At 43.0% G+C, this 12,324-nt stretch overlaps 1 protein-coding gene across 2 annotated transcripts in view; it reads right to left on the bottom strand.

Annotated features, from left to right (window-relative positions):
* Xndc1n (XRCC1 N-terminal domain containing 1, N-terminal like) overlaps nucleotides 1-12,324 on the bottom strand; it is a 44,686-nt gene that overhangs the window by 16,217 nt on the left and 16,145 nt on the right. Inside the window, exons 7-12 of one of the 2 annotated variants that reach the window (XM_046441827.2) lie at nucleotides 12,012-12,184; nucleotides 9,762-9,834; nucleotides 6,171-6,295; nucleotides 4,495-4,600; nucleotides 3,455-3,500; nucleotides 1,788-2,507 (exon numbers count right to left, since the gene is read on the bottom strand). In XM_046441827.2, the coding sequence (XP_046297783.1) occupies nucleotides 1,788-2,507; nucleotides 3,455-3,500; nucleotides 4,495-4,600; nucleotides 6,171-6,295; nucleotides 9,762-9,834; nucleotides 12,012-12,184 (1,243 nt within the window). Of the gene's footprint in view, nucleotides 1-1,787; nucleotides 2,508-2,631; nucleotides 4,601-6,170; nucleotides 6,296-9,761; nucleotides 9,835-12,011; nucleotides 12,185-12,324 lie in introns of those variants that run through there. The other variant, XM_046441826.2, reaches the window with a different exon arrangement.

A 12,324-nucleotide genomic window follows, 5' to 3' on the forward strand; every position in this document is an offset into this window, starting at 1 on the left:
AATGAGGTACCTCCAGGTCACCTTTGCTTATCTGGTGCTATTTCAACCTCATCACTAAGTTACTTCAAACCAAACCCTCTGTCACCTCAGCCTATTCCTTGTACTTTCCTTTTTCCTGTCCCACTTTAACTTCTAATCTTTCTTGTGCTCATTTAATTTTGTTGAACATCTACCTTATATGAGAACCCGTGTTGGCAATTTTAGGAGATGCAGAAATGAATAAGGTACATTACCCATCTTACCCTTGATTTCACTTGGGGCCCTTACCCCAGAGAAGATCTAAGGCAGGCTTTCAAGAGGCTAGGTCACCTCCCAGCACTGCCCCTTTGGTGGTGTCACATTGGGTCAGGTCCTTCCCTACTTCAGGCCTCAGTTTCCCTGCCTGAAAAGTGGAGATGGGAACTTTCTACTTTGCTTCCTTCCATGGGCTGCTGTGAGAATGGAGGGAAAGTCCTTTGGAAAGGACCGCCCTTTCCTGCTAGCTGTGCAGTGGGAGCTTTTCATGTTGTCCATCCAAGCTCCTGGTGGGGGAAGCATGCTCCTGCCCTGGCTGGCATGGCAACAGGCCACATCCTGCCTTAGGCTTTCATTTAATTACTTATTATTTTTGCAGTACTGGGGATTGAACCCAGGGATGCTCTATCACTGAGCTATATCACCAGCCATTCTCACTTTTGTTTTTAAATATTTTATTAGTTGTTGGTGGATCTTTATTTATTTATTTTTATGTGGTGCTGAGAATTGAACTAAATGCCTCACACATACTAGGCAAGCGCTCTACCACTGAGCCCCAGCCCCAGCCCTTAATTTTTGAGATAGGGTCTCACCAAGTTGCTGAGTCTAGCCTTGGACTATGCACAAGCCACAGCATATGCCATTGCGCCAGGCTCAGGCCTTCATTTTAACACTCTTCTATGCTTCCCTGTCTAATGGCAATTTTGAGTCTGGCTTGGCTCACAGGATGCCAGTGGCTAAGCGATGGGTGAACTGGATTGGTCCCTGGCTCCAGGCTCCACTCATATATTGGATCTTGCACAGGGTTCCCCTGTACTTATCACCACACATACTTTTGCTACCTGACAGCCTTTGCTGGGACTGTAGCCCTACTTCAAATACCCTTCTTGCTTCTCCACACACAGCTAACCTGAATGCTGCTTCCTCCCTGGAGTGTTCCCTGAACACAACAGCTGCAGCTTCCTGACTGCTTTCTGGGCTTTGGCAGCCCTGTGGACACAAAAGCACTAAATGAAGCCCTGGGAGTGTCTTGTCACCCTCTCCCTGCATTAGAGTCCCAAGACACAATATCCAGGACCAGGGCCACACCATTGCCTGGCCCCACCCCATGGAACACACAATAGGAACTCCAAAAAGACAGGTTCTACTGAATGTCATATGTAAGTCTGTCCAACTGTTCTTCTATTTTCTTTCTCTTCCTTCAGATAGACCTAGAGCACCCCTAGGGTCGGGGTTGTGCCTCTTGCATAAGACTAGGTGCCCCTAGCCTGGCACGGTGGCAAACACCTGTAATCCCAGCTATTCTGGAGGCTGAGGCAGAAGGATAGCAAGTTCAACCTCAGTAACTTAGCAAGACTCTGTCTCAAAATATAAAACGACTAGGGAAAAAAAAGAACCGGGATGTATCTCTGTGGTGAAGCACCCCTGGGTTTAATCACCAGTATCAACACCACCACGACAAAGACTAGGGGTCCCAGGACTGATTGTGGCTCCTATCTATTCCTGAGAACAGATGCAGGTAACCGAGGGTAGGAGGAAGTGTGAGAACCAACCTTAAACTCAGGCTCCTTGCGTGCAAGGCGCCTGAGCTCGCGGCTGAGCTGGAAGGCAGCCAGCATGGCATCCTCACTCGCCAGTGAGAGGTGGGCCCTGCTCGCAATGCCTCGGTAGGTGTTGATGCGGGACAGAGAGAACTTCAGCAGGTCATACCTGCGGGCATTACTGCACTCAAGGCAAGCACAGGAGACGGGGTGGGGCCGGGCAATGGTGTGACCCTGGTCCATAAGCAACTGCGCAATCTCATATAGGTCCTTCTGGCAGGCCAGGGTGAGTGGGGTGACACCAGGTGCAAAGCGGGAGCCATCGATCGATGAATCAAAGAAAGCCAGCGAGAAAGACTTGGTGTCTACTTTGCGACCCTTCTCCCTTTCCAGCCGGGCCAGCAGGCGACGCACCACTGCTGGCTGGTTTGTGTCCACTGCTACTAGTAGGGCTTCATGGATCTGTCGGAAATCAAACTTGACATTGGCCAGTAACACATCGGTGATGGCCTCATGACCCAGGCGGATGGCCAGGTTGAGAGCTTCCCTCCAGGAGCGATCCTCAGCCTCCTCCACATTCCGCAGGGGCCCACCTGGCCCACTGCCTGTGGCCTCGACCCCTGACTCCAGCAGCTGCTGCACAAGACCCAGTCGCCCCTCTTGGATGGCACCCAAGAGTGGAGGTGGGAACTTGAGCTTTCTGTTCACAATCTCAGTCCAGTTAGGCTGTAGCTGGATGAAGGAGTGGAGAGGACAGGATTCTGAGTTTCTAGTCTCCTTTGTTTTGGAGTCTCTCTTACCCTCCCACTAGCTACCACTGTGTCCTTCCCTGCCCAATACATACAGGCAAAAAGTCTCTTATTCACCATTTTATTGTGTAGATTCTCATGTTAGTGAAAGAGATAGTGCCAGAATGGATCTGAGCTGGTCCTTGTCCTTAGTTTAACTTCCACCTTCACAGGGACCTAAATACATTGGGTCCAAATGGATGCCCTGAGAAAGGGTAGGTTAAAGCAGGGCTGCACAGGGAGCCTAACCCTACATGTAGGCACAAAGGATCTGGCCAGGACCCAGCTCCCATCTTGTTGACTTCATCTTCCAGCTGCTCATCCCTCTGGAAGTCCCACAGCTTCTCGAAAGGGCAGGTCCAAGCATGTCCACACAGGAAGGTCTTTTTAACTATGAACACCCATCCCCAGCTCTGAATAGAACTCCTACCAATATCCCAACATGTTTTTTTCTCCAACAAACCCCTCTCGCTTTGCCCTCTGCTACTTTGGAGGGCATTTCTCTCTCCTTGGTACTTACTGCCTTATCCCTCTTCTTTGAGGCCCATGCTCATTGCTCTTCCTTTGGGTTCAGTTCAAGGCTCTGGGGGCTCTTCCACTCACATAGTAAAGCTCACAACCTGCCTGGCAGCTAAGCTTCCCCTGCCGACTCACCAATCTATTGCTTTGTCCATAATGAGGAATGGGAGTAGGATGGAGGAAGGGGAGCAGAGGGTTCTTACCGTGAGAGGGTCCATGGCTGCACCCACCTATGCAGGAAAGGACCAAAGGCATGAACTCCTCCTCTGTCTGCTCCCCTGAATGCATCTAGTATCTTCTTTCCCACTCATTCAAAACCCCGCCCCGGGCCCTCCCTTTGCCAGGACCAGCTGCTCCCCCTCTGCTTCCTGCCCTGGGGACCAGGGAAACTGGTGTTAGTGTCATACAATGAAATCCTCTGGGAAAAGGGAGAGAGTGCATAGTTGCTCAAAAAAGGTAGAAATAGAATTTGGACTATCATAGTTTGAGGGAACTTGGAGACCCTCTGGTCCAACTACCTCATTGTGTATAAGGGCAATGGGATTTGTGCAAGGTCCCTGGCATTATTCCCCAGTCATTAAACTATGTGGGCTCTATAACTACTTTGTGAGCAGAAGGTAAAGGGATTTTCTCTGTTTACAACAGTAAATTCTGGGCCCAAGATAAATAACTGTACTAAAGTCACATGGCAGTACGTGATTACAGCTAGGGCAGGAACTAAGGATATAAAAGCCAGTCTCATGCTCAAAACTTATCTTTCCAGAACACAATAGGATCTTATCTGTCAGGCAGTATTTTTCTTTTGACTAGTCCTCAGTTTTCCTTTTAGGAAAATGGACATGAGGATATATACCATTCCTGGAGGGAAGGACATTCTGGACATTATCCCAAGGCCCTAAAGATTACCAGTTCCATCCCAAAAGTTCCAAGGGGGAAAAGGACAGAGCTGCTCTTAGGAGAATTGGGTGCCATGGTGACAGATCCTTGACAACTAGGAATGGGGAGCTGGGCCCAGTGGTACCCTAGGCGTGTCCTGAGGGAATAAATGAAGAGAGGAAGGGAGGACTGCCTTCATCAGTCCTTCTCAGCTGCCAAGAGATCCACTTTCAGGGCTGGGGGTATAGCTCAGCGGTACAGCCCTTTTCTAGGACACATGAGGCCTTTGAATTCCAGCAACAACAATAACAACAACAAAACAACAACAAAAAGAGAGAGAGGTGAGAGGTGAGAGACCTACTTCTCTGTCTTAGTCATAGTGGGGGCCCAAACCACAGGATTTCATGGCTCACGCTGGAAAAACCTCCCCACACACACTGGCATGTTCTTCTATTTCTCTTGCTGAGAACTGTAACTGGCAGATGGGACACTGGACCCAGGAAATGGGAGGTGAACTCTCTGGGGAGGACACCCACAGTACAGACTGGGATGAAGATGGTGAGGAGGGAGAAGCTGGGTGAGGCGGGGAGGTCTCTCCACAAGTGGCAGCATGCAGGGGAAGAATCTCAATGCTGAAGGAACCTAAGGGAGAGAGAAAGAGGTAAACACAATTGGGCCTGTTCTTAGGAAGGATGGCACCCCAAGAAGTCTGAAGGGAGCCAGGCATGGAGGCATATGCCTGTAATCCTAGCAACTCAGGAGGCTGAGGCAGGAGGATCATAAATTCAAAGCCAGCCTCAGCAACTTAGTGAGGCCCTAAGCAACTCAGCAAGACCCTGTCTCAAAAAATTAAAAAGGAATGGGGATGTAGCCTAGTGGTAAAGCATCCCTGGATTCAATCCTCAGTACAAAAAAAAAAAAAAAAAAAAAAGAAGCCTGAAAGGTGTATCTACTGCCAAAATGCAGCTGTTCTTGTAGAAAATTTATCATGGCTAAATATGTGACACCTGAGAGACACTATCATGTATCTGTCAAACATTTATTAAGTATTCACTATGTGCCTGACAGTATGCTAAGAGCTGAAGTAAACAGACTGTCCTTATGGAATGTAGTCTAGTGGTGAAGATAAACTGGGAACAAAAAAAATATTGACAGAAAGTAGGTGAGAAGTGCATAGTCCATGGAATTAAGAGAATGCTGCAGGAGCTCAACTGGGAGAGATTATTTGTGAAGATCAGAGAAGTACCATTCGTTCCAGGGGTGTTCTACCACTGAGCTACATCTCCAGCTCTTTTTTGTGGTACTGGGTATTGAACGCAGGGGCACTCAACCACTGAGCCACATCTCCAGCCCTATTTTGAAGTTTATTTAGAGACAGGGTCTCAATGAGTTGATTAGCGCCTTGCTGAGGCTGGGTTGAACTCTCTATCCTCCTGCTTCATCCTCCCTAGCTGCTGGGATTATAGGCGTGTGCCACTGTGCTTGGCTGCAGCTCTTTTAATTTTTATTTTCTTTCTTTTAAAAAAAAAATATTTATTTTTTAGTTGTAGTTGGACACAATACCTTTTGTTTGTTTTTTTGTTTTAGGTGGACACAATATCTTTATTTTATTTTTATGTGGTGTTGAGGATGGAACCCAGGGCCTCACATGTGGTAGGCAAGTGCTCTACCGCTGAGCCACAACCCCAGACCCCTTAATTTTTATTTTCAAACAGAACCTCACTAAATTGTTCAGGGCCTTGCTAAATTGCTGAAGATGGCCTCAAACTTGTAACCCTCCTGCCTCAGTCTTCTAAGTCACTAGGATTACAGGTATATGCCACCACACCCAGCAAGAACTAACAATTTGAACAGAAACTTAGAGTAAGCAGAATTTGGACAGAGAAAAAAGTTATGAAGAAAATTCTAGGCTTTCTCTGACAGTGTTTTACATTGTTTGTGTTTAGCTTCTCCAGAGAGTTGGGGCCCTTGTCACTTCCTCAGCTTACCTGATGTGAAGGGAGCAGGTGCTCAATATAAACTTGTCTTGAATGACATTTGGCTAAAAACACATAGGTGGGACACATAGGTTACATAGGTGGGAACTGTAGAGATGACAGAGGCAAGGAGTCCAAATCCAAAAGTTTCTGCACAGTACCCCCAGATTTCCTATTCTTCCCTTAAGGAATGCTTAGTAATCACATGACCACCCTCCCAGACTGAAGCAGCTTACCTGCACAAATGGGGCATTGTTCACTATCCTGGACACCACTGTTTTGGGCCTGGGATTGGTATTCTCTTTGCCTTGCCTTTACTGTCCCCTTCCTGTTCAGCCGGGAGTTTGAGTTGGTCAAAGGCCTGTAAGAAAAAGCTATCCGTGAGAAGCTATAAGGGCTGAAGGAATCTAGAATTAGAGCAAAAAGTATTTAGAACAGTGATGTTGACCTAGTAACACTGGGTTGGAGTGATAGTTTTCCCATTTGACATACCAGATTTAAAGGACTTTTTTTTTTTTTCCTTTTGTAGTACTGGGGATTAAACTCAGAGCCTCTTGCATGCTAGGCAAGTAATCAACTACTAAGTACAACCCTAATCATTTTCATGTTGAAATAGGGTCTAAGTTGCCCTTGCCTTGAACTTGCCATCCTCTTGCCTAAGCCTCCTGAGTAGCTGGTATTATAGGTGTGTGTTACCCTGCTGGGTGAAGGAAATCATTTAACCTTTGAACATCTGACAACAGAGCTTCTGGGGCTGGGGGGTATAGTTCAGTGGTAGAGGGTTTGCCTGGCATGAAGACCCTGGGTTTAATCCCCACTGAAGAAAATGAAACCAAAAAAAAACCCAGAGCTTCTATTATTGTTCTTAGATTTAAATCATTTATTTCTTTTCTTTTTAAATTTATTTTTTAGTTGTAGTTGGATACAATACCTTTATTTTACTTACTTATTTTTATGTGGTGCGGAGGATCGAACCCAGGGCCTTGCTCATGCTAGGTGAGTGCTCTACCACTGAGCCACAACCTCAGCCCTATTTATTTTCTTTTTACACTTTTTTTTCTTTTAAGTTGTAGATGGGCATAATACCTTTATTTTGTTTACTTATGTGGTGCTGAGGATTGAACTCAGTGCCTCATGCATGAGAGACAAGTGCCCTACCACTAAACCACAACCCAGCCCTATTTTTTTAAAATATTTTTTTTAGTTGTAGTTGGACACAATACCTTTATTTTATTTATTTTTATGTGGTGCTGAGGATCGAACCCAGTGCCTAGCCTATGCTAGGCGAGTGCTCTACTGCTGAGCTAGAATCCCAGCCCTTAATTATTATTATTATTTTAATATTTATTTTTTTGTTTTAGGTAGACACAATGTCTTTTTAATTTATTTTTATGTAGTGCTGAGGATTGAACCCAGTGCCTCGCACATACCAGGCCTGCGCACTATCACTTGAGCCATATCCCCAGCCCCATTAATTATTTTTTAATTGATGTATCATACACATACCATAACATTACCCCCTACTTTTTTTTTTTAGTATTGGGGATTAAACCGAGGGGTGTTTAACCACTGAGCCACATCCCCAGCCCTTTTTACTTTTTATATTGAGATGGGTCTTGCTAAGTTGCTGAGATTACAGATAAGTGCCACCATGCTGGGCCCTTCATTTTTATTTTTTTTTTTTTAAGGCATAGACAGAGGGCTGGCGATATAGTTCAGTTGGTAGAGTGCTTGCCTCGCATGCACAAGACCCTGGGTTCAATCCTCAACACCACACACACAAAAAAAGCATAGACACAGGTTTATAGGAAAGTAGAAGTATATTTACGGGAGAATATGGGTTATCTCCAGAAAGACAGTTTGAAATTCACCCTTTTAAAATGTGAACTTTGGCCAGGTGCAGTAATATACCCTGGAATTCCAGCTACTTAAAAAGTTGAGGCAGGAGGATTGCAAATTCAAGGCCAGCCTCAGCAATTTGGCAAGGGCTTAAGTAACTTCGTGAGATCCTGTCTCAAAGTAAAAAAGGACTGAGAATATATGTAGCTTAGTGGTAAAGTACCCCTGGGTTCAAGTCCCAGTACCTCCTCCCCGCAAAAAGAGTGAATTTTGGCAGGCTATAGTGGGCCAAGTCTATAATCCCAGTTACTTGAAAGGCTGAAATGCTGAAAAAGGAGGATTACAAGTTTGAGAACAGCCTAGGCATCTCAAAATAAAAAATCAAAAGAAACGGAATATAGCTCAGTGGAAGAGTGCCCCTGGGTTCAATTCCCAGTACCCACCCTCAACAGGTAAATTTAGTATCTTCACCAAGTCAAGTAACCACAACTATATCTAATTCTGGCAGGTTTTTACTACCCCCTCAAAGAAATCCCAAACCCATTAGCAGTGACTCCCCATTCCTCTGTACTACAATACTTATATATACTTCGTGTTTCTATGGATTTATCTATTGTGGACATTCTGTATAAATGGAATCCTACTACATGTGGTCTTTTGTGATGGACTTTTTTCACTCAGTGTTTTCAAGGTTTTTTCATATTAGAACAGGTATTATACAATACATCTAAAATACTAAATTCACCTGGGTATTGGGGATTGAACCTAGGGGCACTCTACCACTGAGATATATTCCATTCCTTTTGATTTTGTATTTTGAGATGCCTAGGCTGGTCTCAAACTTGTAAACCTCCTTTTTCAGCATTTCAGCCTTTCAAGTAACTATAACCATTCCTTTTTCATGGACAAATAATATTCCATTGTGTATATATACACTACACTTTGTTTATCCATTCACCAGTTGATGGATATTTGGGTTGTTTCTACTTTCCAACTATTGTGAATAATGCTGCTATGGACATATAAGTTATGTGAATACCTGTGGGTATACACTAGGCATAGAATCACTGAATCATGTGGTAACTCTATCTTTAGGTTTCTGAATTGCCAAATTGTTTTCCAAAGCAGGTGCACTATTTTATTTAACTTTGATTTTTTTTTCCCCCAGTGCTGGGGATTGAACCAAAGGCCTTATGAATGCCAGGAAAATATCTACCACTGAGCTATGTTCTCAGTCTAAGCTGCGCTGTTTTACATTCCTACTGGTAATTTATAAAAGTTCCAATTTCTCTAAATCTTTGCCAACACTTGTTATTGTCCATCTTTTTAATTAGTCATCCCATTTCTCTGATGGTGACTGATGCTATGCATCTTTCATGTTTATTGGTCATTTTACATCTTCTTGAGAAAAAATTCTATTCAGATTCTTTGTCCATTTTTTAAAAAATATTGTTTTAATTGTTGATGGACCTTTATTTTATTTATTTCTATGTGGTGCTGAGGATCGAACCCAGTGCCTCAGACATTCTAGGCAAGCACTCTGCCACTGAGCCACAACCCCAGCCCTCTTTGTCCACTTTTACAATTAGGTTATCTTTGTATCGTTAATTTAGAAGAGTTCTTTATATATTTTATATTTAAGAGATATATATAAAATATATAATATACAAATATTTTCTCCCATATTCAATGGAATATCTTTTTATTTCCTTGAAAATGACTTTTGAAGCAGAAAAGATTTAAATTTTTATGAAATCCTTGAGACGCAGTGTACTCATCTACAGATTCTGGCTCCCTATAGGGCTGCCTTCTTGCCTGATGACACACGGACAAGTACTTGTTTCTCTTCTAAGTTCTAGACTAAGAGCTCAAGACCCAGACCCAAGGGTGCTCTCTGACCTAACTGACGCATAAGTGGGTGGAGAACAGCTGTAGAAGGATGATAAGGTTTGGGGAGGTGATTTGGCCTTTCACGTTGACCTACTTACCTTTGGTCCTGCATTTTTCGTCTCTTTGTCCTGCCAACATCATTCTCTGAGTCCTCCTCCTCTGCTCTGGGCACTGTGTTAGAAATGCTCATTAAAGATAGCTCATTCACAAAAGGTTTTCACATATCATGTATCTTCTTTGAAGAATACCGTTTCCACCCTCTTTGCCTGGTTAATTCTCACTCTTCAAGTCTTAGATGAAATGCTATTGCCTATGAGTCATTTTTCCTGGATTCTCTAATCTAATTCTAATCATCCTATTATGATTTTCATTCGCTGTACTTATCACTATTTTAGTTTCAGATTTCTTTGTGTGACATGGGTACGTATCTCCTCATTAGGGTAGAATCATTGCTATTTTATTTACTGTGATAACATGGCACATGCTTGGCATGTAAGAAATGTTCAATAAATATCTGTCAATGAGTGATAACAAAATTTAGTAACTGTCATCTGTCTAGTTATTCAGAATTTAAGAGACATTTTGTACAGCATTTAATATCAAAGTGCTTTTATAGCTCTGGAGCTCAGTATGTAGTAAATGTCCCAAAATGGTTGGTTCCATTCCATTTTCCTTCTCTTAAAATAATAAACTATGTCTTTCATTATATGGAAGACAGCTTCTGAGAGGACTCCCATTGATTGCTGTCTCCTGATATTCATGTCTCTCCCTGAGTGTGGCCTGGACCTAATGACTTGCTTCTAAAGAACAGCATATGACACAAGTGATGGGATGACATAATCTGTCAGTTTCTTGCAACATGCTGTAGCATGTGCACACTCCCTCTCTCTGGCACTCCATTTTGCCCTCTTGTTTGTTCACTAATGAAACAAGCTACCACACTGTGAGATACTTTATAGAGAGTATTTCATGGCAGAGGAAAATTTTTTTTTTTTTTTGTAGTACCAGGGATTGAACCCAAGGGTGCTTAGCCACTGAACCACATCCCCAGCCCTTTTTTAATATTTTATTTAGAGACAGGGTTTTGCTGAGTTGCTTAGGGTCTCACTAAGTTGCTGAGGCTGGCTTGGAACTTGTGATCCTCTTGCCTTAGCCTCCTGAGCCTCTGGGATTATAGGCATGCACCATTGTGCCTGGATAGCAAAGGAATTGAAAGAACCACAGTCCAATATCACATGAGGAAATGAATCTGACCAACAACCATGTGTGTGGGTTATGAAGCAGGCCCTTTCCAGCTGAGCACTGAGATGGCTTCAGCCTTGTGACAGATCCAGAGCTAGAGGACCCACCTAAGCCATGAGTGGATTCCTAATCATCACAGACCATAAGATGATTTTGAGGTAATCTGTTACACAACAAAAAAGAATCAATATTTCCTATTTTTGCAATAAAATTATACATTCATTATTTCACTAATTTGTTTAGTCCTTTGAAATGATAGGCAAACCTTTTCCTTTAAAAAATTTTCCCAATGAAACAACAAACTATCCTGTGTTTTTAACTTTTTGTTGATAACCTTATTGGTTTTCTCTTTCTTGCTATTTGGAAAAATAAAAAGAACAGAATGTTAGAGTGACTCAAAAATGTAACCTCTTTGAACCTTACATTCTTTGTAAAATGAGGACATAAGTTTGTTGTGAACATTAAATAGGTAAAGTTGGTAAAATTGCCTAGCAATGTCTGGTGCAAAACAGAACCCCAAAAGTCTTTTTTTTTTTTTAATATTTATTTTTTTTTTGGTTTTTGGTGGATACAATCTTTTTTTTTTAATATATATATTTAAAATTGTAGATGGACCCAACACCTTCATTTTATTTATTTATTTTCATGTGGTGCAGAGGATCAAACCCAGTGCCTCATGCATGCTAGGCGAGCACTCTACTACTGAGCCACAATCCTAGCCCCACCAAGAATCTTTTAATTATTTCTTCTTTTCTCATTAAACTACACTATTCTGCCACCTTATTTCTCCAATAAACTCCAAACCCCATCACTCTTTAATTGTCTTTCTGAGATGACCACAGAATAAGGATACTCTAAGAAGTCTAGGTATTTAGTTTAATCCCTTCACTTTTAAGACAAGGGAACTGAGGCCCAAAGAGATAAGGATTTTTGATTTAGGTCAATGCTCTTTCAATCATTATATATTATTTGACTTCTCTTCTCTGCTGACAATAGTTTTTTTTCTTTCACATGAAGTACTACTTGTGAGCCATCCATGTACAGCAGTGGTGGATTCAAGAAAGGACATTGCTAGGAACATTAAGGAGCAGGTTACTAGGCCTTACCTGCTTTCTTTGGAAGACTGGGACCTGGTTCTGCATGACTGCTCTTTGGGCTTGCCACACTGGCTGAAGGTGCCCTGTGGGCTGCAGAAAGCACCATATGGGCTGAACGCCCCAGAGTCCCTGGTTGTAGCTGCTTTAGGATATCCTTGAGCTCTGAAATCTTCTTAGAGCTTCTGCAGAGAAATAAGAGTTAATAATTTCACTTGGAACACAGATCCCGTTCTGCTCACCCAAGTTGCTGGCATCTAGTGAGAAAGCCAGTTTGATATATGGGTAGGGTTAGGGCGAGAGAGATGTGATTAATTAGGGAAAC

This window comes from Marmota monax, unplaced genomic scaffold, assembly GCF_021218885.2.
Source record: "Marmota monax isolate L192 unplaced genomic scaffold, Marmota_monax_Labrador192_F-V1.1 WCK01_AAM20220418_F8-fsc00068, whole genome shotgun sequence".
In the NCBI taxonomy this organism is placed as follows: domain Eukaryota; kingdom Metazoa; phylum Chordata; class Mammalia; order Rodentia; family Sciuridae; genus Marmota; species Marmota monax.